Below are 23,000 nucleotides of genomic sequence, written 5' to 3' on the forward strand. Positions count from 1 at the left end.
ATCCATTCATTCATTCATTCAGCAATCCAGGATACAATACCATTCATTAATTCAGTCATTCATACATTCTGCGATTTCTGTCCTGGTCCGACATCATAACTTTTCTTTATTCATTTCTTTCATTCACACCTTCATTCATTCATTCGGTTATTACTCATTTAGTCATTCATTCAGCGGGTCATTAATTCATTCATTCATGCGTTCATGTCCCTCCTCAGGCGTCTGTTTGAGGCGGAGTCTCAGGATCTGTTCAGGGACATTCAGAGTCTTCCGAGGAACGCGGCGCTCCGTAAACTGAATGACCTCATCAAGAGGGCGAGGCTGGCCAAGGTGAGACAGGAAATGACACGTTGACGTTGGAATTAATACAGAGACCTGCAGGTCAATCCCGCCGGTGTCCCAACGTCTGTTTTGTTTATGGAATGATGGGAAAATGGTGGAATGTTTGGTTGTGTATCCCAGACAGAAAAAGTCGAAGAAATTTGATCTCCCTTAAACCTCAGACAGGAAGAACATCACAGGAACAGGAACCCTTCAGAACCTGCCTGAGAATCTGCTCATGTTTAAGTTTTCTTCGGTATCCGAGTGATCCAGTGACAGTTTCCTGTACATCCATGTTACACTGCAAACAGGAGCTGCTAACAGCTGATTCACATGACTTTAATGGAGCCTATTTGACAAAATGTGAACTAATATGGGCCATCAGAGAAGGACAAACCCATAAAACCTCATCAAATGAAGGTACTGTGATTGACTCTTTATAGCTAATATTTGTGTACATGTTGGCAAACTTGCGACATTAAAATTCTGCTGAATCAGCTGTTAGCGGCTCCTGTTTGCAGTGTGTTCATGGATGTACAGACAACTGTTGCTGGATTACTCTGATACTGAAGAAAACTTCAAAATATGATGATTCTCGGACAGGTTCTGCAGTTTAGCTCTTAGATTGAATATCTGTCTGTAACCACGGAGAACGAAAGCTATTCTGAAGTTTCATTTTTAAGAGGACGATGAAAGAATTGAAACACATGACATTTCCTTCTTCTTCTTGAGAGAAAAGAAAGTAGAAGTGAAACTAAATTTAAAGCCTCTGTAAAAATGAACTCGAACTGCTGTCATGAAGAGACCTGGAGCTTTGTTTAGACTGACCACCTGATCCGACCACGTCATTAACCGGCCCGGGTCGTCTGAGTTTGTGTTAGGGAAGGAAGCTTCCTGCCAGGGTTCACATGATAAATATCACCATGTGTTTCTTTGTGAAACCTGAAGTGGCTCCATCAGTCTCAGAGTGTTTGAAGTTCACAGGGTGGAGGTACTGTAGTTGTTGTTTTCTGTTGTTCCTAAAGAGAACGACTTCCTGCAGGAAGTCATGTTTCTGTTCACACCGGCATCAGGAGAGCTGATGGTTTTCAGCTCTGAAACTTCACCTCTTCACCTCCTAATGATGTCATATATAATAATATATCAGTCAGAGGGATCAAACCACTGCTTTTACTGCAATACTTTAACTACATCAAGCTCATAATACTTATGTAATTCTACTGTAGAAGGATTTCTCATGCAGGACTTTTACTTGTATTTTATAGTATTTTAACATTGCTGCATTGTTGCATCTGCTGTCACAGATGAGGAGCTCAAACAGACACACTGATCAGTGACAGGTGAGAGTGAATGTGTGAGTTCTGCTCTAATGGAAGCACGAGGACTCTCTTCTTCTTGGATTAATAGTATCTCAGGGAAACTTTCCCAACAGGCCTAGTGTCAAAGTGTCGTATCTTCAAAAAGACTTTTTACAGAAACATCAGTTGGTTGTCTTATAATCAGAAATACCTCATATGACATGAAGAACTTAAGGGACTTAACTATATAAACTGATAGTATGTTTGTTTAAATTACGTCCAGTAATTTAGGATTGTTTGTTGTTTTTATTTGTCATGAAGGACTTCTTGTTTTCTTCTTCTCCTGGGTGGTGGCTGGTAATGAGAGCACTGAGAGTGTTTTTTGTCTGCAGATTCAGGAGGGTCATCGGCCCCGAGTGCTGTTACTTTTCACTTGGATTTGATCAGTAAATGTGCTGAAGGCACCACACCAAAACACAGATGTGTGGGATAAAGTCCTGAGTCATATGAGGTCCTGTTGTCCAGTGAGAACTAAAGAGCCTGAAAACCAAACAAACATTGTCACCTCACATCAGCCACAGTCTGTCCTTCAATGTAACGAACCCCAAATTAACAGATATAATGTCATTTTGTCTTTTAAACCCTCATATGACCTTCCTGAGTTGTCAGATGACGTGAACGCTCACAAGTCCTTAACACGAGAATCTTTCTGATCCGTCCGACGCAACATGAACGCCACATAAACCTAAACAAAACGTAACCACAACGTTGTCACATTATGAAACATATTTATTTTCCACCAGTGTTGTGTAATGGTTTTGGAAAGCACAGACAGAGGACGTAATCCTGCTGATCAGGGCGTCGGATCAGAAAACACTTCTGTGTGTCATTCTGGAGTTCATGGACCGACCACAGAGGTTGTTCTGGTTGTTCTGGTTGTGCTGGTTGTGTAATGGGACATTCCTGCAGTGCGTGTACAGTAGGAGATTTACTGAAGATGTTATTAATCGTTGCCGAAAGATTTCTAGTTTACAAATGTGTTGAGAACCAGTTAAATCCAGTTTATTTTTATTCTTAACTATTGGTTAACGGTCCTGATGTTCTCTGGCTCTTTGCCCTCAGAGATGACCTCACTCCCTCCTTTTATTTACGCTCCCTCCCTCCCCTCCTTCCTTCCTTCCACCTCCCATAATGCAGGGGGTTCGGTACGAAGGACCGACGGCTTTCTGCCCTCCTACCTACATTCCTCCTCTTCCTCCTCCTGGTGTTAATTCATTCATCAGCGGCGGCGTAGTTTACTCTCTCACCCGGCGCCGCTCAGTCGCCTGTTTTTCTGCTCCGTCCTTCATCGATATCATTCAGATTTCAGGATGTATTTCTAATCAAACAAGAGGTGATTTCATCTGACCCGAGAGCTGCTTCCTTTTCTCTTTAAAAGACGGGTTCACAAGTTTTCAAGCAGGTCAGGTGCACATACGGTATGAACATTTTACAGATGTTTTCCTGGCTGTAATCATTCCTCCAGCCTGTTCTCACTCCAAGCTTGTCACATGAGGAAGCGTTGTGCGGATTCTCCGATAGACTTCTATAGACTCCCACAACGTCCCACGACGTCTATATAAGATGACAAAGTTCCTTATTTGGAGGTGGCGGGTTGGGTGGACGGCTAGATAGCTGCAGGAGACGCTGTTCGCTTCCCCGTTTCCAACAGCGAGTTGGGTTTTTAGTCCATTTTATGTTCTCCTTTTTGTACATTTGGCCCAAAAAAGTAAAACATTTCATATCCTAAAGACGACTCTTGCAGGGTTGTGTGAACAAAAAATAAACTATCACAGTTTTAGAAAGAAATTGTGGCAAAGTTTGAAGCTCATACTTATGTAATTTTTTTTTCTTGATGTTTGATTTGGAGTGATTGTACTGTGGATGATACTGATGTTGTCTCGTTGGAAATAAATCCTGGACTTTATTTGAACCGAGACATTTTATAGATATGAAAGTCGATCGGTCCAACGCTTTGGTCCAGAGTGAGACATCTCAACATCTCATCTCACGTTTCAGTGAAACTGAGACCTTCGCTTTATTTACACGGAGCCTCATTTCCACCAGAAAGAAACGTGTGAAAAGTTGAGTGACTAAAAAAAACCAATACTGAGGCATTAAGTCATTTTTTTGACTATTTAAATCAAACATTAGAAGTCAAAATCAGTCAAAACTATGAGCTTATTATATGTAATCTTTCCTGCCTGTCCTCTGTGTCTGTCTCAGCCTGCAGGCAGGACAGCAGCCTTCCTGTCTCAGCTCTGTGATTGAGGAAACTGTTGTATAAACAGTGTTGTTGTTGTTGAACGGAGCTCAGCCGAGGCCTGACAACAGAGTGTGTGTGTGTGTGTGTTCGCCTTCCCTTTTGAGTAACTGTCAAGTTCGTCTTTCTGAATGCGGATGATAAAAACAAAGCGGTCTATGATGTCAACAGAGCTTCTGCACCATGAGGGACGTCTCAATGTCGTCGCTTGATAAATAACATCCATTAAATTGATTAAACGTGACATTATTATAAGATATTTTCATGATTTTTAATGTAGAATTGTGTCGTCGTTGGGGAGTGACGCCGCCGTCGTCTTTTGCAGGTGCACGCTTACATCATCAGCTACCTGAAGAAGGAGATGCCGTCTCTGTTCGGGCGGGAGAAGAAGAAGGAGGAGCTGATCATGAGGCTGCCGGAGATCTACACCATCCTGCAGAGAGAGCATCACATCAGCCCCGGAGACTTCCCCAACGTCGCCAAGATGCAGGTACAAAAAAAAAAAACAAACAACAAAAACGCGACATCACAGAAGAATTTATGATCTTAACGTGATGACAAACGTTCTGTTCTCGAAACTGAACGCTGTCGTCATGTGAAAACACTTTGCAGCTGGTGTGTGAGGCCTTTAGAGAGATGCTACGCTGCAGGTGTGTGTTTCCCTCACTACATTATATTTATTAGATTATTGAAGAGAGAGGATGTTGATGTTAAAGATTCTTCAGTTCCCCGGTGACAGCAGACCTAAACACACACACACACACACACACACTCTCACTCTCTCTCTCCGACACGTGTTGTGTAGTATTTTGATCCTCCTGCAGGTTCGCACGCTGTGTTCTCGCTCAGAGGTCAGAGGTCATCAGAGGACACAGTGTCCAGCTGCAGAGTCCCTGTTGGGAAAGCAGGAGATTTGATTCTCAGCGAGTTGAAGTGAAACCAGAACTTCAGGTTCTGTTCCAGAAGTTAGAAAGCCTCATCCCAAAACCCCTGTTATATTTTTGCGTAAATAACAAAAATATCCATCCTGGAACAGAACCTTCTGGTTTTTTTTAGTGGCCTTTAAAGGGGACGTATTCTGCTTTTTGTCATTTTCTGTTTATTTCCTGTTCTGATGTCAGATGTTAAACAGGGTCAAAGTTACAAAACTTGAGGTGAACATATGAAGAAATGCTGCCTGCAAGTCAAAAGTCAGGGCTTCAACCTGCTCTGGACGCTTTATTTGCAGCGTAACCTTTACTTCCTCCTCATGATGACATCACATGACCATAAACAGCTTTCAGTTCTGTAGCCTCTCATATTTCAGATCAGAAGTTGACATTTGGAGTAAAGAAGGAGAAACAGAAGTGAAATCCTGCTACTATAGTTTGTTTACATAGCCTCCAGAGCCGCGGGAAGCTTCCTGAAGCTGACCAATCAGATCAGAGTGGGCTCGTCAGGAGGGCGGGCCTTAAAGAGACAGGAGCTAAAACGGCCTGTTTCAGACAGAGGCTGAACTGAGGGGCTGCATAAAGGACCAGTAGAAGATAAATAAGGAGTTTTTAACTGTAGATCATGCAAAGATATTCCAGTAGAGCCCCAGAATATAAATATAGAGCTAACCCACAGACCTTCAGGTTAAATGTCGCTGCTAAACAACAGAAGCGAATCGAGCGTCTGATGTCAGTTCATGTCTGTAACAGTTTAATGTTGATGTCTCTCCTCCTCCACCAGGACATGCTGCAGCACTACGACTTCAGTAAGTTCCCGTCTCTGAAGATGAAGCTGATCGAGTCGGTGGATAAGATGTTGGCCACTAAGATCGCCGTGCTGATGGCCATGATCCGGGAGGAGGAGTCCAAGCAGCCGCCGGCCATGGTGTCGGGCGGCGCCTTCGAGGGCTCCCAGGACGGGCCATTCGGTCAGGGCTACGGCGAGGGCATCAGCGCCGGGGCCGACGCCGAGGACTGGATCGTCAGCCGGGACAAGCACCGCTACGACGAGATCTTCTACACGCTGATGCCCGTCAACGGCAAGATCACCGGCGTCAACGCCAAGAAGGAGATGATGAACTCGCGGCTGCCCAACACCGTGCTGGGGAAGATCTGGAAGCTGGCCGACTGCGACAAGGACGGCATGCTGGACGACGAGGAGTTCGCCCTCGCTCAGCACCTCATCAAGATCAAACTGGAGGGCTACGAGCTGCCCACCGAGCTGCCCGACCACCTGGTGCCTCCGATCCACCGCAAAAACCCCACCGCGGACGCCCTGTACAACCACAGCGAGGACTAGAGCCGACTGTGCGCCGAGACTGACGCCAAAGAGACCGACTGAGCAGAGGAAACATCATCAACGTGTCTGCTGCTGATGTTCAGACTGACAGAGAAACACATCAGCAAACTACCTGCTCCGAGAGGTCAAAGGTCAAATGTATAACTGTCCAGCAAACACACAAGCAAAGTGACTGAGGAAATGTTTCACTTTTATTTGGTAAGGTTTTATGTAAAGTGCATTTCAGCTGATTTCAAGACACCAAAAAATGACTTCCTGCGTAATGTAGCCTCATATTTTACTAATTCTGGTTTAATTCGGACATTTTAATCATGAAGAGAGAAAGTATCCTGATATTAACCAACTTCCTGCCTTAATTTTCATTTATTTTCTGTCTCTATATGTTTAAAAGCCACAGTGATGAGCAACTTTGAAATATTTCACTTCTCCTCCTCCTCCTGGTTGTTGATCCTCGTCATCATCACTGTAAAATATTTAATAAGAAGAAGAACTTTATTTCTGTAGCTGAATGAATGCAACAAAGTGCTTAAAACCAAAGAATCACAACAGTTACAATAAAATAAGAGATAAAAAAAAATAACACTTCCTGTTTTGAAGTCTCCACACAGACCAGACCTGTCTGTGATAAACACAGAAATCAGCTTTCAAGTCTTTTTCATGCAGTTTACAGTTTCAAACCTTCAGATTTCAGTCCTGGTTGCTATAGCGACACCTGTGGTTACTGCTGGTAACTGCAGGTGTGTTTTTTTATAGGCTGACTCCATTTATTTAGTCTGTTCAATATCAAAAAACGTCACTTTCTTCTGACCCACAGAGACTCTAAATAAATCCTGTCTGTGTTTCAGCAGCAGGTTTATGACACACCTGGAGGCTGGAGCTGCAATTAATAATTATTCTCAATATCGATTACTCTGACACTTATTTTTTTGAATTAATTGTCTAGTTGATAAAATGTTTAAAAAAAATTGGAATTTACAGTTTCTTAGAGGCCACAGTTTCGCCCTCAAGGCTGCAACTAATGATTATTTTCATTATCGAGTAATTAATAATAAGTTGTTTGTTCTATAAAATGTCAAAAAATGGTTTCTCAAAGTCCAAGATGACGTCCTCAAATGTCTCGTTTTATCCACAACACAAAGATATTCAGTTTAATGTCATAGAGACTAAAGAAAACAGAAAATATTCACATTTAAGAAGCTGAAATCAGAGGATTTTGACATTTTTTTTTCTTAAAAAATGACTCAAAGCAATTAATTGATCGATCAAAATAGTTGCTGCTTAATTTAAAAGTTGGCAACTAATCGACTAATTGTCGCAGCTCTAATTCAAAGACAGAACAGCAAATTGACACTTTTGAGAATCTGGAACCAAAAAAATGTTTTGCTTGAAACAATTCATCAATAATCAAAATAGTTTCTGGTTAATTTTCTTTCGATTGACTCATCAGCTGTAGTTCACAGTTTGCTGTGAATGTTCTGTGTAATCTGAATCCAGCGGGAGGATGCGGGGAAGCTTCATATAAAGAGATAATTACAGAACATCAGTACATTAGATGGTTATTATTATTGCTGAAAAAGATGCCAAATGTAAATCATATAAAAAGTTGGGTTTGATTTAATGAAATGTTACACAAACAACTTTCCGTCCACAGTGAAGTTCAGTTTGCAAAAAAAAAAAAAACCCTCGTCATCAGCAGATTAAACCGAATGTTCAAACTAAAACGAGCTTTTTGGCTCCGACTCTCATCTGCAGCCGAGCGGTGACGTTTCTCACTCGGCTGCTGAAGCTGGTTTTAGTTGGTGGAAGAGTTTAATATTTGTTTTTAAAATAAGACAGAAGGAATAAAGTCCTTCATCTTCAAATATTTTATCTCTTTTTTTAAAATATCCACTGTAGACTTTTGCAAAAATGCTTGTCAGTTGTTTCATTATTAACAAAATCTATTAATATTTTTTTGATTCATCAATCTTTTACTCTCTAAAAAGTCACAAATAATGACAAAAGCTGAGAACACAGTCCAAACATTTAAATGAAATTTTTAATTAAAATCAGGAAATCAAGTTTTAACCAGCAAATATTTTGGATTTTATCTCCATAAATGACTAAAAAGCATCAATCGATTATCAGAATGTGAACAAGTTCATTTCCTGTTGTTGGACAGTTTCAACTCTAAAGTTTCCTGTTTGAGAATAAAACTTCATCATCATCATCATCATCAGCCTGAATCAACAGTCGCAGCAGGTTTCCATCCTCCTGTTTTTATTCACAGCTTCAAACGATGGAAAACGATGGTGAATAAATGATGACGTACATGAATCATGTGACTCAAACGTCACTGAAGAGCTGAAAACATCAGATCTGTGTGGAGCGATGATGAGGAGACTGTAACCTTCCTCACATCAACACATGAAACTAACAGAAATGTCATATTTCCATCATGTTTTCCATCGTTTGAGCTTTGACTGTCGCTCTTTTAATGACGTCATCTTGTGTCGTCTTTTTCTGCGACGGTTTAATGGCGTTTAATGGAGAATTAGCGCCACCTGCTGTTTATCTGCTGATATTCACACAACAGCAGTGGATGGAACAAGTCTTACTGTAGATAAAAGTGTAAAAATGTAAAGTAGTATTTGAAGGTGATTTAACTAACAGCGAGGCTGAGGTCACAGAGGTCACGACCCGGACAGGATCGCACAGATTCAGTATTCAGTCCTCAGTGTCTAGTTCCTGACTCGTCTTTATGTTTCCAGCAGGAAGCTGTTATTTAGCATCTCGACTGCAGAATTAGTCTCAAACCAGGACGCAGGGTCCGCAGGGTTGTCCGAGGTCAAAGGTCAGAGTCTGTGGTGTTTGAACAGCAGTCAGTCAGGAGGAGATGATAATGGAAGTGACCGCCGTCGCTCGCCATTAACGCGTCCTGCGGGACGGACACGGCGTCCTGTAACGCGTCGCAGTGGAAGGTTCGTCCGCTCGCTGCAGCTTCCTCACATTGTAAGCAGCAGCAGAGAGGAGGCAACGGTGGTGGTGACCTCTGACCTCTCATGACTGCAGACTTTCCTCCTTAAAGAGTCAACAGCGAAACAGCCACGTTGATGTGTTCGTGAAGGCAAAAAACATTTTTTAACCTGCAGAAAATGACTGAAACGAGTCAAAGCAGCAACAAACGCAGCAGTAATATTAGTGTTTCACACAGACGCTAAATGTAGCTTCATTATGCACAGTGACAACCTGCCGCTGAACTGAGACTCTGCACAAAACAACTTAGATATTATTGCTGTCTGCTGGTTTAATGTTTCATATCTGACATGTGTGTACACAGTGACATCACTAAAAAGCTCCTCTAATGTGTATTTCTATATATAATTCCACTGTATAAATGTCAGTGTGTAATGTGTTGGTCGTGGCTCGTAGTGATGAACCTACAGAGAATTATCAGTGACTCTGCAGCTCCTCTCGGCTTCACGGAGCTTTATAGTGAGTTTCAGCTCATTGTTTATCTGTCCGGCTGCAACTTTACTGTTCTGGTTCACTCTCAGCGCTCTCATAGCGTCGCTTTCAGAGAAAAAGCTGTAAAAAGCCGCTGTACACTACCTGCTCAGCACCAAACAGATGTGTTCACAGATCACAGATATTAATTCAGTGAATATAATGTGATAGAAATGACGCACAAAACTATGAGGAAAAAAGACCCAAGAATCATCCTTCAGTATCAGCTCAGATCTTAAAGCTACATTTGCACATTTCCCCAGCAGTGCCTGCTCGTTTCAGCAGCTTCATATTGAATGCTTGTGCCTATTCAGTTCAACACGCTTCAGTCAGACGTGTTTTTAAAGCCTTTTTGTTCCTATGACGAGACTGAAGTCGTCTTTGAGGAATCAGCAGCTTTGCAGCTTCTTTTCAGTGCCTTAAAACACAAAGAAAGACTCATTTTAAATAAAGAGCAAAGCCTCTAGTATATAACCAGATGTATTCTGATCAGACACTGTCAGTGCATTGTATCTTTCCATAAGGGAACGTCTCTAATGTCCTCAGTCTTCTGTCTCTGATTTAAGGTTCATAAAATAAAGGTTTTAAGTGAATATTTAAGTCAAACCTGCAAAACTTTTCATTCTTTCTTTTTATGTTCCTTCTCTGTAAAAACACTCAGTCGGACGATGAATGAAAAAATCTAATCTTCAGTTATCTGAATGTAAAAGTTTTATTTTTTTGATTTTGATGTGTGTTTTGTATTCTTGATGTTGGGAAACAGTCTGTTACTCTGTTCTGATGTTTTATTGATGATGCAGCTCCACCTCTCATCCTGATAGCAGAGCTGGAGACTAATAAAGTTTATTCAAGACATTAACGCAGCTGTTTTCATGTCCTGCTGGTTAAAGTTCAGGTTGATCTTCACTACATTTCAAAAGAGAGATATTGATCATTTTATTCCACTACATTGAATTATTTGTTACTTTGCAGATTCAAATTTTACATGAAAAACTAGTTTATTTATAAAATACGTTGTGTTAAAGAATCCAACAGTACTGAGATTAAACTCAACTCTTCAGTCAGTTAATGAGAAAAATGTTTTATTGGCAATTAAAGAAACCGTCAAAGTTTGGATGTCAGATAGTCTGAGCCTCAAAAACTACAAGCAAAGAAGAACTTGGAATGGAAAACATCATTAATTATTACTATCTCACAATTTGTCAATAATTTACAGCAGCGTATTGCTGCCACAAAAACAAAAATTATATCTTGTTATAACAAGAAACTTTTTACATTATAACAGGATATTTTTCACAGTATTCACAAATTTTCTCATCGTTACCACCAAATTATTAAGTTTTTACAAGAATTTCTCCGTCTTATAACATTTCACTTCTTGTTATGTCACAAAACATATTTCACAAACTTAATGTATTTCATTATAACAACATTTGTTTTAATGATTGGTTTGTTTTTATAATGAGTGACACTGTAGCCTGTAGCAATGTAGTTTTTAATCAATATAAAAACAATATACAATATACAAACAATACAAACAACATATAATAATAATTACTCTAAAAATTGCTTGTAGGTGTTAATGAGTATGACTGGAGTGTCTCTATGTAACGTAGCTGTAACATCAGGTGTATCAGGTGTGTGACCTGTGACCTGCCACGTGGATGGATGATGCGTCATCATGTCTCATCCCAACAATGAATTAAAGCTTAATCAGACCATATAAACCTTAATTAGGGACCGAGCCCAAAAGGACTGTAAAACAGTAGTCATAGTAGGACCCTATTGTTTTTTGTGTGTTTGTTTCTTTCTTTATTATTACGCCACTTAAACCCTTAAAATGTAAAAATTAACCCCCAAAGTGCCAAAATGTGCTCTCTAGCACCACCTATGTAACTAAAATGGCTGCCACGCCCCGTAGGAATGTCGTAGAGAGATCAAACCAAAACTCAATTATTCGTCTCATCAAGACCTACAAATCATACCCTGACACCCCTGACCTAAATCCACAAGAAAGTCCGCAATCAGCCTTTCAAAATAAGACTTTGCCCCAATTTTGGCCCCCAAACAAACCCTATGTCCTCCAAGGGCGTTGATGGTATCAGCTTCAAACTTTAATAGATTACTTATAACACTGTGCTGAAAAAAGTTGTTAAAAACTTTGTAATAACTCAAACAGTTTGGATTTAATAAGCCCTGAAAGTTGCAGTGCCACATCACCCTTACAATGTAAAACAATGGGGAGGCAATCTATGGGCATGGACTTTGTGTCAAACAGAGGCTTCTGACGTCTAAACTATAAGTCTGACCACTTTCAAACCTGTATCAATGGATTCGCAACAAAATTTCCTACAAAAACATGATTTTTAATGTAAGATTTGGCCAAAGTAATGGGATTTATGAGGAGATTTCACAAGAAGCGTACTCTAAAATCCTCCTCTCCAGCTGCTCCTGGTGATGTCACTCCCTCAGTGCTGTGAAACATTCCGCAATACACACTCATTATAAAATCACAGGAGGAGCAAGAAAAGACTTTAAAACTCGCACTCTAATATCTCAAAAACAATAAAAGATAGAAAACACATGTAAATTCAAGATTTGTAGGTCAAAGTCTCGTGACTCATTTAAAGTTCAAATGTAGTCTGTATCTAAAACTATGTGGAAGCAGTAAATGTTCAAAAAGGTGTGGGTTCGCTCACACTCTCCATTCAAATATATGAGTATTTTTCTGTGTCCAGCTGCAATTACTCATTGTCTCTACACACCTGACAGTACACATGTCAATCAAACTTTCAAAATAAAAGCACACCACACTTGTAAGAAATATCCTCATTTTTAAAAAGCAAAATGATCTGATCTCGACGGGCCAGAGTGCAGCTTTAATTTTCACTGTTTCTAGTCAGTGCAGAGAAGTTTGGTCTCTTTAAACTCTGACTGATCTGTTTCTGGTTTTAATGACACAGAAGTTTCTTGTCATAAAAACTTTCAAACTTATAATGATAAAAGTGTGTTTTGTTTGTGAAATAACAGACGTTTTGTGATATAACAAGATAAAGTGATATGTTGTTATTACAAGAAAGTTTCCTTGTAAAAACAGAGTAATTTTTTTTCAAGTAACAACATGAAATATCAGAATAACATGAAAAATTTCTGGTTATAACAATAAACTGATGTTTTTGTCATTGCAGCAGCAGTGAAGATTAATGTTATTAATATTTGTTATATTTCAGGCCTCAAAGTGGTCCAGACATGTAAAGATAGTGAAGAAACAAGGAGACTTGAAACGTTATATAGCTTTAAACTCCTTCATTTTAAAGTAGTTCAGCTCCAGTTTGACTGAATATAAAAAGAGAATTTTATAACCAAAGTGACCAAATGAAAACCTCAGGAGGACATCAGGAGATCTAAGAATGTCTGCAGCAGGTTTTAAAGGATTATTCACCTACATGTGGACTATTTATTCAGGAAGTTCCATTATGGGTGAGCCAGCTCTTTTAATATTCTTAACTGTAACACAAACAGCAGCTGATTTACAGTTTGTGGCTTCATGTTTTTTGGAGGCTTCGTCTCTGTCAGACAAACAGTGGATGGAGACAGTTGTTGCATAACGTCCTGTTTCTCCGCAGAGCCGCAGTCAGGATGTGTTGGCAGGATGAGAGATGGACGTGTGTCATTAATTATACTTCTGAAAGGAAAAGGAGGGTTAGCGCGCGCGCACACACACACACACACAAACACACACACACAAACTCTGCTTTTACTGTATTTCGAACAGCTTCCACCTCCTTTTTCCTCTCCAGCTTTGTTTTTTTAATCATACAATACTCATATACAGTATACAACTCAGCAGTATTCCTGTATTGTGTAAATAACAGTACCTGACTCTGATGTAGGTGCAGTAATGCAGGATGTAACCAAAGAGGCTCAGAAATCTGTTGATTTAGTTTCAACAGCAGCAGAAACAAACTGAACTGATTCTCTGCACCGGAGCTGATTTTTCCTGCAGCAAGTGAACTACACATGTTCACCAATTAGACATAAATGAGACAATTATGCTTCTGAGTCTTCTACAGCCGACCACAAACCTCTCATTCAGCTGATTGTGTGTGTGTGTGTGTGTGTGTGTGTGTGTGTGTGTGTGTGTGTGTGTGTGTGTGTGTGTGTTATACGGTCAGTGTGAACTTTGAAGCCATTGGATTTACAGCATGAGCAGATCCACTCACCTGACAGCAGCTGACACCTTAAGGTCAAGGTTCACATATACACACATGAAAACACACTCATCCCTGATGGAAACATTTGGCTCAAACAGTAACATCAGATCAGACTGTTTGTCGGAGCAGAAGGTGTCTTTTAATTTTTATTCCAACGCGTCTTTGGATGTCCCACTCTGTCTGAGATTCCTGAGCTGAAGGAAGAACAATAAGCAGGCGCCCAGAGTGAAAGGTAAGAAAAATAACAGTTTCCTCTCTAAGTGTTTGTATGTGCAGCACTGTGCATCTTTAAGTGTCTCTTATTGTCTTTTTTGTGTCTTTTGTTCTTCATAAGTATGTAGTCGGAGTATATTTCTGCATGTATTTAGTGCTGCAGGATTTATTATCTGCAGGTTATTTTAGTCCTGTATGATTGTGCTTCTCTCTGTTTCCTGCTGCCAAACCTCTCTGACAGCAGAGCTGTGACTACAGATGTAAAATGTACAGGATGCTCTGTGATTTATGTGCATGTGACAGGAAGAATATTTTAGAATTAGTGTTTACTTAAATTATGTAATTATATTATATAACATTCGATCACAAAGCAGAGTTAAAGGTGGTTCAAGTTTAGAAAAAAGTTGTTGCATTTACCTCCAGCTGACTGATCTTTAGCACTGAGCTGATCTCTCCTAACATGTCCTGTTTATGGTGCAGTTTTCATCTGTAATATTGTAAATATTAGCTTTTTGAACACAGCTATGTAAATGCAAACCCCCCAAAATGTCTGATAAATATCTGGATACAAAGTTTTCTGATAATAAATAGTTTTCTGTTGAACTGACATGTCAACTGTTTGTTTGAGCCTCATAATAAAAAAAAAAGTGTGATGATAAAATTATTTATTGATAACATGGCTGGATTAACCTCCTATAGGACAAATGTGTATTGTTGGGCCCTTATTGACGCCCACTGTAGTTTCTGGCAACAATTCAGATTATTTATTGATCATTTAAGTCATTTTTTTTAACACAAAAACCAAACAGCAGCTTCTCAGATGTGAATATTTGCTATTTTTGCAGTTTTCCATCATGATAAACTCTAAAAATCTTTGTGCTTTTGACAAAACATCTGAATATGTTCACTTGGACTTCAGAGAATAATGATCGACTTTTTACACTGAACAATCAATACATTAATAAATAAAAGAATAGCCTTACAGCACTATAATGGAATAATACGGCCTGTCACTCAGTTTTCTGTGTGCAACAACTTTACAACAAATGAGCTCAATATAAACTATTAAAGTCCTCAAACAGAGTCTCTCTTTAAGACCAGGACCAGAAGACGGAGGAGCTGTCAGAGATCAGACTGGACTTTAGTGATGCAAATGTAGAGCTAATTAGACATTAATCGGATTACGTAGACAGACGTACATGTTGTAAAGTAAACCGGTTGGTTGATGTATCGCCCTCAGGAGCTGAGAAATGCAAAAAAATGATTTCCCCGTTGCTTCTGGTTGAAAAGTGGTTAATCATTGTGCTTTTCAGGTCAATCAGTAACGTTACAGCTGTCCTGTATATACACGAGTCCATATATATACATATCAGTCTCACAGCTCCACTGGTTCCTACTGAAGACTTAAACCCTAAAATGAGACATTCACATATTAAAAAACACTTTTACCTACATATACTCAACTATACATGAATTTAAAGTGAACTAACACTTGTGCAGGAGAGGCAGGAAGCCGAAATCTCAAACTAAGAGCTCTCCTAAGATAAACAGAGTTAAATATATTACAATAAAATAATGAGGGATGCTCCAAAATAAAGACAAAAACATAAAGTTTCGTGTTTAAAAGTGAAGTGTTTCTGTTCTCTGTAGTTTTTAACAAACAGGAGGAAATAGTTCATTTGTTGAGGACTATTTTCAGCAGCGGATGAATAAAAACATGTCACTGTGTGCAGCGATGTGGCTCACTGACATGTTTTAAATGTGTCTTTTTGGACAACAGCAGAGTTTACAGCATAGAGGAATCAGATATTCCTATAAACTCTGGGTGGGTGACAGACTTTAGAGCTGAATGTCTGAGTTTTGGTGTCACTCCAAGAAATCAAAGATCAACGAGTTATGACACACACACAGACACACACACACACACACACACACGTGGAATTTTTACAGCAGTGTTGTTAGTAGGGGCGTAACTGCTTCTGTCAGCATAAATAAAAATAAAATCTTTAACTGACACTGACTCAGTGAAAGTCTTCAACCAACCAGAGGAAACGTTACATCAGAATCCACTCTCGATAAGCAAAAGGCAATAATTTTGTTTGACCTTGTTGTATTTCTGTAATTTGTTCTATTCTGGACACACAACATCTATTTCCAGTCTGTCCGTCCTGGGAGAGGAATCCTCCGCTGTTGCTGATTTTTGGTCCATTTTTTCCCCATTAAAGGAATTTTTTAGGGAGTTTTTCCTTATTTGATTCAAGGCTCTAAGTATAGAGGATGTTGTATTACTGTGTAGATTGTAAAGCCCCCTGAAGCATTTGGCATTTGTGATGTCGGGCTTTATAAATAAAAACTGACTTGACTTGCTGGCGGGGAGACTTCATTCAACCTTCTGGTGGCGCTATAGAGTCGGTATTATTCCTCCTCTGGGGAACATACATGTCTGAACCAAGTTTCATAGAAATCCATCCAATCGTTCTCGAGATATCACAGCCTGACAGACTGACTGATGTTTCCAGCCGTAGAGCCGTGCTGCTAGAACAACTAAAAATGTTTCCTCATCATCCGTCCGTCCGTTTTCTTTACTGCTAATCCTCTCGAGGGTCGTGGAGGAGCTGGAGAAGATCTCAGCTGACATTGGGCAAGATGTGGGGAGTCAATCACAGAGCTGACATATAGAGACAGACAACCGTCCACACTCACATTCATTCCAGTCACCGGTTAAACTAACCTGCATGTTTTTGTTCAGTGGAATAAAGTTCATGTTCTTCTTTGCTTTATATAAATTTGTAGGAGACAACGCTCCAAGAGGACATTAAGACTGAGAGACTTTTGTACATCAGCTGCACAGAATGGAAATCAGAATCATCTTAAATCATCAAACTTGCAGCAGATTTTTATTTAAAAGGTTTCATAGCAAGATTTCAGACTTAAAAATATGAAACCAAAAACCTGCTTCTTTTACGTAAGATTCTTACATTTTGAAAGAAGCTTCTCCGGATCAACTAAAAAGACTTAAAATAGGAAAATATTAGTGTTTATAAGCAGTTTTCAGGCTGTACAGGTGTTGTTAATAAAACCACTGATAACAGGGTTAAAATAGTCTCTTTTCAGTCTCTGAAGGTGTTTACCTGAGGAAACATTAATGCTGCGTTTTGTCTCTTTTTAACAGCCAATCAGGATGGAGGGGGACGAGGACGGGGCGGGGCGGGTCCGAGAGCTGCAGGAGCAGAGGATGGCGGTCCAGAAGAAAACCTTCACCAAGTGGATGAACAGCGTCTTCTCCAAGAACGGGGTGAGAGACGGGAAGAGATGAAGAAGAAAATTATTACATGTGGTGAAAAAAAAAAGGAAACCAAAAACAATGGAAAACAGTTTCAGTTGCATTTCATTGTCAAAAATAATTATAATTAAACTAAAATTACATCTAAATTACAAAATTACATATCATCTAACAGGATACATATGAACTTGGTCTTTAAACCTGCAGGGTATCAACAGGCAGCTGCTGTGTTTCCATGCCGGCTGCTGTCTGTGTTTGTGTGTTTGCTGTTGCATCATCTGCAGACTCATGCAGGCTGATTCATCATGATTATTATTATTATTAGTGAAACCACCATTAATCCAGGAAGACTGACTCAGCACATCTCCGTTTCCCTGCTGCACCCAGACTCAGTCAGTCCTGGATCTAATAGAGTAATAATGGTGTACTTGGCTGTTTCAAGCATTATTTTTGACCCAGTTTCTGAGTATTTCCTGAAAATTTTGGCATGTTTAACTTCACATCCTGCCTTGTCAGGCATCATCTCCAGTCCCATCTCACTCCAAAACAAGATTTTGGAAACTGGCAGCAGTTTCTGATCATTACTGATATACAGATGTACACAACTGTATTCCACGACATCTTGGAAGATGCTTTGTGAGTAAATGAAAACAAATGAAACAAGCAGATCTGTGGTTTGATCATGTGACTCCAGAATGACACATAAATCAATTGAGTTCAATTCAAGTCTACTGTTGGGTTAATGCCTCCATCCACCCTCCTCTTCTATGGCGTCTGGATTAATATGTCAAATTGATACATCCATGTTGAACATCTTAAGGCGTTTGGACCATTGAGGCTTCCATACTATTGGTTGGTGTCAACATACCTTATTGTCATAGGGGTGCTGGGCCGTGCGTATGTCTGCGTTGTGGTCATGTGGGATTTTGCTAGCAGGTTTGTTTGGGCTAATTACTTTATTATTGGCCATTTTGAACTCTGGTGGCTGAGGATTCAGATGTTAATAATGTCACTGTACATCAATATTATTTCCCAAGCCCAATTCATTATTTCTTAACCTCAATTCATATGAGGTAGGTTGAGTGGGGGTGGTAGCTCCCAATTTTTAAACGCCTTTAGACGTTCAAAACGGACGTGTTAACGGTATTTTCTGTTGTCTTAAGACGTACAAATTCGACACTTTAATGCAAACGTCAAACTAGATGTTTCGGTCCAATCTGTGCTCCGTACTCCTCCTCTGAATGATGAAATGTCCACATACATGTACGTCTTCTGTTCTGGGTCATAATTACTACGGCTGCCAGATCTTTCACTCAAACGTAACTACAGGTCGTTTTTGGGCGACTGACATTATGACAGTCTCTAAATTGAACTTCTATCAGTTTAAATATGACCCCATATTAATCAAACTTCTACAATTTACACTTAAGAAGGCTCTAAAGTCAGTCAGTGTTTGAGTCTGCGTTTCAACGCATTTCGACGCGTTTCGATGTGTTTCGACGCATTTTGGCTTGTGACCCATGACCCTGATGAAGGCTACAAGCCGAAACACGTCAGTCAACTAATAAAGTTGTTCTGCATACTACAAGTGTTGCTGGAGTTCTCATCTCTCATTATACTAAGAGAAATTTATGGTATATTTTTTACAACTTAAGAGTAAAAAAGTTGTTGGCTGAATGTGAACCATAAGACACATTTATCAAGTAACTTCCTCCTGATTGATCACATGATGGAATAGCCTATCAGAGATATAGACTGACCCTACATCTGTCATATTTTAAAAAAAAAATCCTTACAGTTTATTCAGCAGTATGTTACCAAAGGTCTTAAATAAAGCAGGTCTTTGTGATCAGAGATCAATATGTATCACAGGTAAATCCTGGATGCTCATTTTTTGATTTTCGTTTTTCTTTCTGACTTTAAATCTCTCATTTCGATCAAACCAAAACCAAAGATATAAAACTCACAGGTTTCCTCCTCAGCTGTTTGTGTGGGAGTCACTGCGGTGATGTCAGTGTTGTTCCTCCTGGTATCTGTTGGAGAAACGTTCCTGCCGGATAACCTGATATTAACTGCAGTCTGTCAGCTGATAACACGAACACTCATCAATCATCAGTCCTGATAACTGCAGATGTTTCTTTAAATACACCTGCTGAACTCAGCCTCCACACGCTGTCAGAAATGTTAAAATAACACAAACCTTAAAGAAACAACACCAGTTTGTCATGTTTGACACATTCCTCTTGGCCGTCGTATATGTCTGCATATGAATTTGTGTTTTCCTTTCTGATAACCGGACGCCAGCTGCAGGCTGAACACCGAGGCCTCCTGCTGCTCGTCATTCCCAGAATTCCTCTGGGATTTCTGCAGGATGGCGGCTGGAACGGAGAAAAACAGAGCTCTCACTCTGCTGCTGTTTCCATCCACACATTTACTGTCCTAAAGCAGCGATGGAAGACGTACTCAGATCCTTTACTGCAGTAAAAGTATCAATACAGCAACATAAAAATACTCCATGTACTTAGCAGTGCAGAACATTTACTCTAGTACTGAACTAAAGTACAGTTTTGAGGTACTTGTACTTTACTTGAGTATTTCCATGTGATGCTGCTTTATACTTCCACTCCACTACATTCCAGAGGGAAATATTGTACTTTCTACTCCACTACATTTATTTGACAGCTTTAGTTACTTTTCAGATGAAGATTTTCAAACCTTTCTGACAATGTCAACAAAAACTGAAAATGTACAAGCTTTGTAAAAGTAGAATTTATAGCAGAGCTGTTGTATTGGATTATATCAGAGTGCACAGGTGTACAGCTGCAACAATTGGTCAATCAATCAATTAGCTGCTAACAAATTAACTATTTTGATAACAATAAAAGTCCAAATTCTCTGATTCCACCTTCTTAAATGTGAATATTTTCTGGATTCTTTAGTCTCTATGACAGTAAACTGAATATCTTTGGGTTTTGGACAAAACAAGACATTTGAGGATGTCATCTTTGGATAACATTGATTCACATTTTTCACCATTTTCTGACATTTCATAGACCAAACAACCAATCAATTAATGGAGAAAACAATCGACTGACGTCCCAGATGTAAGAACTCAGGGGTGGGAGGAGTTCTTGGAGGTCATAGTGGAGTTTAGGTCTGGACCTCGACCCGTCTGAGTGCTGAGATCCTTTAGGAATTATTCTTAGTCCAAAATCTAAAGTGGAGACAGACGCTGCCTTTATTTGTAGGCGTTTCTCCTGCAGTAAATCTGCCTCAAGTTCCTTTTAGCTGTAAGAAGTTGAGTGAACTGGGCGTCTGACCTGCAGATAACCAGGATGTCCTGACCCAGCTGGACCCAGCTCTTACGTAACACACTTCAGGGGAAGCAGCACTTGACTTGGAGGATGATTGAGAAGAAATTTCACTTTAAATTTCCTGCCAGCTCACGGAGCTGTAAACATGTTTCCTTACATGTTAAATGAATAAATGTTGAGCTTAGAGCTGCAACAAATAGTTGATTAATTGATGGATTACTGAGATAACTGAGATTACTGCTCGTTTACTAAAGCTACAACGATTCGTCAATTAATCACTGCAGCTAATTAGATAATTGATTAATTGTTTTGAGTCCCTTATTAAGATAAAAAGTCCAAATTATGTGATTCCAGCTTCTTAAATGTGAATATTTTCTGGTTTCTTTAGTCTCTATGACAGTAAACTGCATATCTTTGGGTTGTGGACATTGGTGTGACATTTCTCCCCATTTTCTGGACCAAATGACTAATCGATTAATCAAGAAAGCAATCAGCAGATTAATTGATGATGAAAATAATCGTTAGTTGCAGCTCAAGTTGAGTTTGAACCATCACTGTAACTCAGAAACTTTTCTGTTTATTTGATACTGAAACAATAAACACCTGTGTAGGTGATTTATGTGTTTCTGTGTATTAGAGCTGCAACAATTATCAATTTATTGATTAGTCAATAATCAATTTATTAATTGTCTCAGTCATTTTTCAAATAAAAATGCCAAATATTTGCTGGCTCTGGATTGTGAAATATGAGGATTTGCTGCTTGTTTTTATCATTTATGATAGTTCAGAGACACTTGTGTGAAGGAATGACCATTTATAGTAAATGGTTAGTAAGATTTGGCAGAAAAGGCTCTACTGTTAGAGCTGATCCTCCAAAACAATTTATTGATTTTTGCACTACCTTTTTATTGTTCATGGTATATCATATGCACTTGTCGACTTCCGGTCATTTCTTACTTTGATTATAATGTCAAAAAAAACTTCTGTCTAGAGTTCTTTACAATACTTTTATACTAACAGTATCCAGATGTGTAAAATGTTCCTAACCAATGTGAAGCAACAGCATGTTGCAATTCCTCTTGAATGCAGGCAAAGCCCCTCTGGTCTGAGATGTAACTCATTATTGATTACCCTCAGATGAACATATGGCACGATAGTAATAGTATCTTGAGACAGGGGAAATATTCTATGACTGAAATGACCTTAGACGATAAAAAGAAACATGTGTTGCACTTATGCAGCCAGACCTGCCATCTCTTAAAGCTAAACATATTAGCGATGAGCAGGAGATCAGCTAAGCCCAAATGGACAACCACAAACCAAGATCAGCTAAATAGCATACATGAGCTGGTAGAAAACCCCCTAAAATAACTCCAGTTGCCGGGAAGAATGTGCCTAAAACCAATTCAGCCAATACAGTATTCATAATTTATCACTTGTACATTAGCAAGAAGGCGAGCACGAGCCAGACACGCCGAAAGAAATGAGCTCAACTGCTACATGACTTTGATTTGTTTAATACTTGCAAAGGAAATCACATGCACATGAATACATTGCATATTATTGCAACAGAGTTTCATAATAGCAAACTGGAAACATGTGGAAGCCATTAACACCAATAATTCATATTCCTCACATATGATCTGAACAGAAACAGCAGCGAAGCTAAACAGAGAACATGCTAACACCATTCAGTCTCATAGTTTACTGACATATAACAACACAGCCTGTACTGAAGCAGAACACATGATGCCACTGGCCATGATTGAAGACAGATCATTTTAGTGTTTTAAATCAGTTATTCAGTGTCATGCTCTGCTGCAGTACAGTCTGGTTCAGGGTTAGGGGGGGTTAGGCATGTAATGACATCTGAATTTGTTGGAAGATTATCGGCACACTCCTTTCAAGTAGCTCACAACAAGAACAACAGTATCTCTTCTGCCTCCTTGCATGTTTTAAATGGAGAATACCAACTTCTGCTTTCTAATAGGCCATTTAGAGTCAATTGAAACTCTTTTATACATCAGTCTATCCTGTTGCTTTATCAGGATCATTGTGCTGCTCATTGAATCCAGAGGATATAATGTGATACATATGATTGTTATGATTAGAGTTGCAACTTTTACATTATTTTCTCTATTAATTGATGAACCCAAAGATATTCAGTTCACTGTCATAGACTAAATAAACCAGAATATATTCACATTTAAGAAGCTGGAATCAGAGAATTTTAGTGTTTTCTCTTAAATATGACTAAAAACAATGAATCAATTATCAAAATGGTTAATCGACTATTGC

General features: G+C 39.4%; 2 protein-coding genes across 2 annotated transcripts in view; both read left to right on the forward strand.

Moving 5' to 3' along the window:
* ehd4 (EH-domain containing 4) overlaps nt 1-6,536 on the forward strand; it is a 38,663-nt gene extending 32,127 nt beyond the window's left edge. The window contains exons 6-8 of the mRNA XM_044374072.1: nt 219-330; nt 4,247-4,411; nt 5,635-6,536. Coding sequence (XP_044230007.1) covers nt 219-330; nt 4,247-4,411; nt 5,635-6,192 — 835 coding nt within the window. The 3' untranslated portion in view covers nt 6,193-6,536. The remainder of the gene's footprint in view (nt 1-218; nt 331-4,246; nt 4,412-5,634) is intronic.
* Nucleotides 6,537-13,974: 7,438 nt separating this feature from the next.
* Nucleotides 13,975-23,000, forward strand: part of sptbn5 (spectrin, beta, non-erythrocytic 5) — a 64,134-nt gene continuing 55,108 nt past the window's right edge. Inside the window, exons 1-2 of the mRNA XM_044374071.1 lie at nt 13,975-14,124; nt 17,286-17,400. Coding sequence (XP_044230006.1) covers nt 17,287-17,400 — 114 coding nt within the window. The 5' untranslated portion in view covers nt 13,975-14,124; nt 17,286. The remainder of the gene's footprint in view (nt 14,125-17,285; nt 17,401-23,000) is intronic.

This window comes from Thunnus albacares, chromosome 15 (assembly GCF_914725855.1).
Source record: "Thunnus albacares chromosome 15, fThuAlb1.1, whole genome shotgun sequence".
NCBI lineage: Eukaryota > Metazoa > Chordata > Actinopteri > Scombriformes > Scombridae > Thunnus > Thunnus albacares.